This window comes from Miniopterus schreibersii (genome assembly GCF_964146895.1).
Source record: "Miniopterus schreibersii genome assembly, chromosome: 11".
Classification (NCBI taxonomy): domain Eukaryota; kingdom Metazoa; phylum Chordata; class Mammalia; order Chiroptera; family Miniopteridae; genus Miniopterus; species Miniopterus schreibersii.
The window spans coordinates 24989167-24992604 of NC_138111.1; the positions used below are offsets into that span (position 1 = coordinate 24989167).

At 69.7% G+C, this 3438-nt stretch overlaps 1 protein-coding gene across 1 annotated transcript; it reads right to left on the reverse strand.

The window, feature by feature from the left end:
- Positions 1 to 780: 780 nt before the first annotated feature.
- FOXE1 (forkhead box E1) lies at positions 781 to 1899 on the reverse strand (the record flags this gene model as incomplete). Its single annotated transcript, XM_081151239.1, has 1 exon — positions 781 to 1899. One exon carries the CDS (start codon positions 1897 to 1899, stop codon positions 781 to 783), a length of 1119 nt encoding a protein of 372 aa, XP_081007365.1.
- Between the last annotated feature and the right edge of the window lie 1539 nt (positions 1900 to 3438).

Consider the following 3438-nt stretch of genomic DNA (forward strand, 5'->3'; position numbering starts at 1 on the left):
TAGATTAGACGCTTGCCATGAACTCTTCTGATTCCCTGGAATAGGGTTAGTTTAGGCCCTGGGTGGCCCATGGATGCTGCCAAATATGCAGGGCAGCATCCACCGTGATAGGGCCCTTAAAGATCATATGAATCCTGCAGCCCTCTTGTACAACAGATGGGGAGACGGGGGTATGGGTGATAGGACTGAGTCATACTGTGGGGCTGAGGCACAGTCCAGACGCAGCCGGCTCTCCTGTTCTGAGGCAGGGAAAACCAGCCCTAGGCCAAGCGAAGCAGGGCGATCTCTCCAACTGAAAAACAAAAGGAAACAACAAAAACCGACTTCTTTTGCAAACTTGTCTTCCCTCACCTTAAGCAGGAAGACGCTATTGGAGCCTTTTATTGCAGTAACACAGTTAAAGGCACAAGAGGAGAAACCCCTGTAAAAAGGCCCATTTCCCGAAGTACAGGGAAGAGTGAAGTCATGTGATTTCCCACGATTCGGATCCTAGAGTCTGGTGTAGACACTACGCCGCGCCCCTGAAAGGCATGTCTTTAGGAGCTTCCCCGGACTGAGGGTCCTTTGTCCCAGTCAGTGGGCTGAGGCTGCCTCTCCCCACCGCCACTGACAGTGAGCCAGGTGTACGCGGTGCGCTCGGCGGCCGCGGCGCTCCCGTCCGCGGTCCCTTCTGTGCAGCTCTCCGTTCGGCCCTCTCTCCAGTCCTGTCCTCGGGTCTTGGGGATACTTAGTTCATGTAAACAGCCGAGGCATCTATGAGTTTTCGACCGTATGCTGGGCTCACATGGCGGACACGAACCGATCCACCCCGCCCGGATAGGCGGCCACGTGGCGCGCATGGTAGGCACCTGCACTGCCCCCTCCGAGCTGCCCACCGGGGTTGTAGCAGGGCGCCAGCGCTCCGAACTGGCCAGGCGAGGTGCGCCCGTAGAAGTCCACGGCGGGCTCGACGCCGCCACTGCCGCCCCCTGCGGGGGGCGAGGCGGGCCCAGCCAACCGGCCGGCCGCCGCGAAGAGGGCGCCGCCGGCCCCCTGCGGGTAAGCGCCGTCGGGGCCCGCGTAGGCGGCCGCGTAGGCGGCGGGGTTGGCGGGTCGGGCGCCCGCGCAGCCTGCGGGCTGGTAGCCGGTGGTGGCGGCCGAGGCGCTGGCGGAGGCAAAGGCGCAGGAGCCCGCGGGTCCCGACGGCGCGGGGCCCAGCTCTGGGCTGAGCGGCCGCTCGGGCACCAGGCCGAAGACGCGGCACGGGCCGGGCGACGCGGCGGGGTAGTAGACGGGCGGCCGCGCGGCGAGCGGCGGCGGGGCATAGCCGGCATAGACGGCGCCCGGGTAGGGCGGGCGCGCGGCGGGCACGGCGCCCGGGAAGATGGCGGCGGCGGCGGCGGCGGCGGCTGCGGCCGCGGCGGCGGCGGCGGCGTCGTGCATGTAGGCGGGGTACGTGGAGAGGTCCGAGCGCTTGAAGCGCTTGCGGCGGCGCAGGAAGCTGCCGCTCTCGAACATGTCCTCGGCGTTGGGGTCGAGCGCCCAGTAGTTGCCCTTGCCCGGGCGGCCGGCCTCGCGCGGGATCTTGAGGAAGCAGTCGTTGAGCGTGAGGTTGTGGCGGATGCTGTTCTGCCACTTCTTGGGGTTGTCGCGGTAGAAGGGGAAGCGCTCGGTGATGAACTTGTAGATGCCGCCCAGCGTGAGGCGGCGCTCGGGCGCGTGCGCGATGGCCATGGCGATGAGCGCGATGTAGCTGTAGGGCGGCTTCCCGCGCTGCAGGGGGCGCTTCCGCCGCCGCCCGCCCGCGCCGCGGCCCGCCGCCTCCGCCGGGACCCCGGCCGCCGCCTCACCGCGCTCCTCCTTCACGGCCGCCAGGGCCTCCGGCTGCGGCGGCGGCGGCGGCCCGCTTTCGGCTGTCATGGTGCAGCCGTCGCGTCCCCGCCGAGCGCTTCTGTCGAGGATCGGGGGTGGGCCCGAGAGCCGCAGCCCCGGCGCGCAGGGCCACGGGAACGCACGCCGGCCCCTCCGCCCAGAGCGCTCGGGGGCCCCGCGGGCTGGCACCGGGGGCACGACTTTCCCGGCAGGGGAGCGCCGGAGGCTTGGCACCCGCGGTTTCGGGGCTGGCGCGGCTGGGCCAGAGGCTCAGGAGTGTCCCGCCCACCGACGGCACTGCTCGTGTTCTGGAGCTCGAGGCCAGGCGCCGGCAGCGGCGAGGCGACCGGGACGAGGCCCCCGTCGCGGGCCGAATGGTCCTCTGGGCGCTGGTGCCAGGCGGGCAAGGGGTCTGGAAGTGGTCCTGGAGCCGAGGCGCCTGCAGCTGCTCTGGGTTTCCCGCTGGTCAGAGGATAACCGTCGAGGTCGTGCTACGGCCCCGAAGGCCGGGAGAAGGGCACTGAGTGAGGGCTTGTGCACTCTGACGGGGGTCGCTAGGCCGCGCCCTGGCGCCCGGGCTGCGGGTCGCGAGGAGGGCAGGGAGGCGAGGCGCCAGCGTCGAGGCCTCGGCGCGGGGCGGGCCGGGCGGCCGGCGACTCCCTTTCCGCAGCGTTGGCCTCCGCCACCGAGACCGCTGGCGAGACTCTCCCCTGAACAAACCGGGACCGGCTCCTCCCTCCACCGGCTTCTTCTCCTTAAAGGCGCCAGGAAGCTTGGGGCGGCGCCCGTTCCCCGCCCGCCCCCCGACTGCCCGCCCCCTGGGCCCCGATGCAGCACCCCAGGTAGGAGCAGCTGTGGCGGCGGGCGGGAGCCCCAAACGTCAGAGCGGGGAGGGTGCTTGGAGATCCCTCGGCCCGGCCTCCCGTGCACGCCGAGGGGGAGACTGAGTCCGGGAGAGGCCAGGGACTGTCTGGGGAGATCTTGGCGCCGGAGCTCAGCGCTTCCGGACTTCCCCAGCCTCTGCAGAGGCTGAGACCGCAGGTGAAAGGAGGGGTTTGCCGTACTGCGTCCCCAGGGGGTGAGGACCCGCAAGGCGGCGCTGGACTCTTGTTGGGGGGGGGTCGGGAGGGAGAAGATGTTTCAGGCGACCGGCTCCCCAGGTCTCTCAGGGATGACTTGCAGACCCTAGTCAAGGCTGCTCGCCCGTTCCCCTCCAGGCCCGCTCCTTTCAGATGACGATTCCTAGACCCGAGAGGGGAGCCGACTCGCCGTAGCCCCGGCGCGACTCAGCCGCTAGCGGAGCCTCACCCCCGTCTGTTGGGGCTGCGCCGCCCGTCCGTGCCGGAGGCAGCCACTTTCTCTCCGTGGGTCCTAGACTCCTCGGCTGCGCGGAGGGTGCGCATCTCTGGGTCCTTCGGAGGAAGGACCGCCCTCGACCCGCAATCACCTGTCTTTCGGTGACTCGAGACCCCCGTGTGTGTGGCGCAGCTTAGAGGGTGAAGGCCGGGCTCTGCCCTCTCGTGGTCACCCCTCCAGTTCGCCGGGGTCAGGAAGGGCGCCAGTGCCTCCCGAGACCCCGCGGGCAGC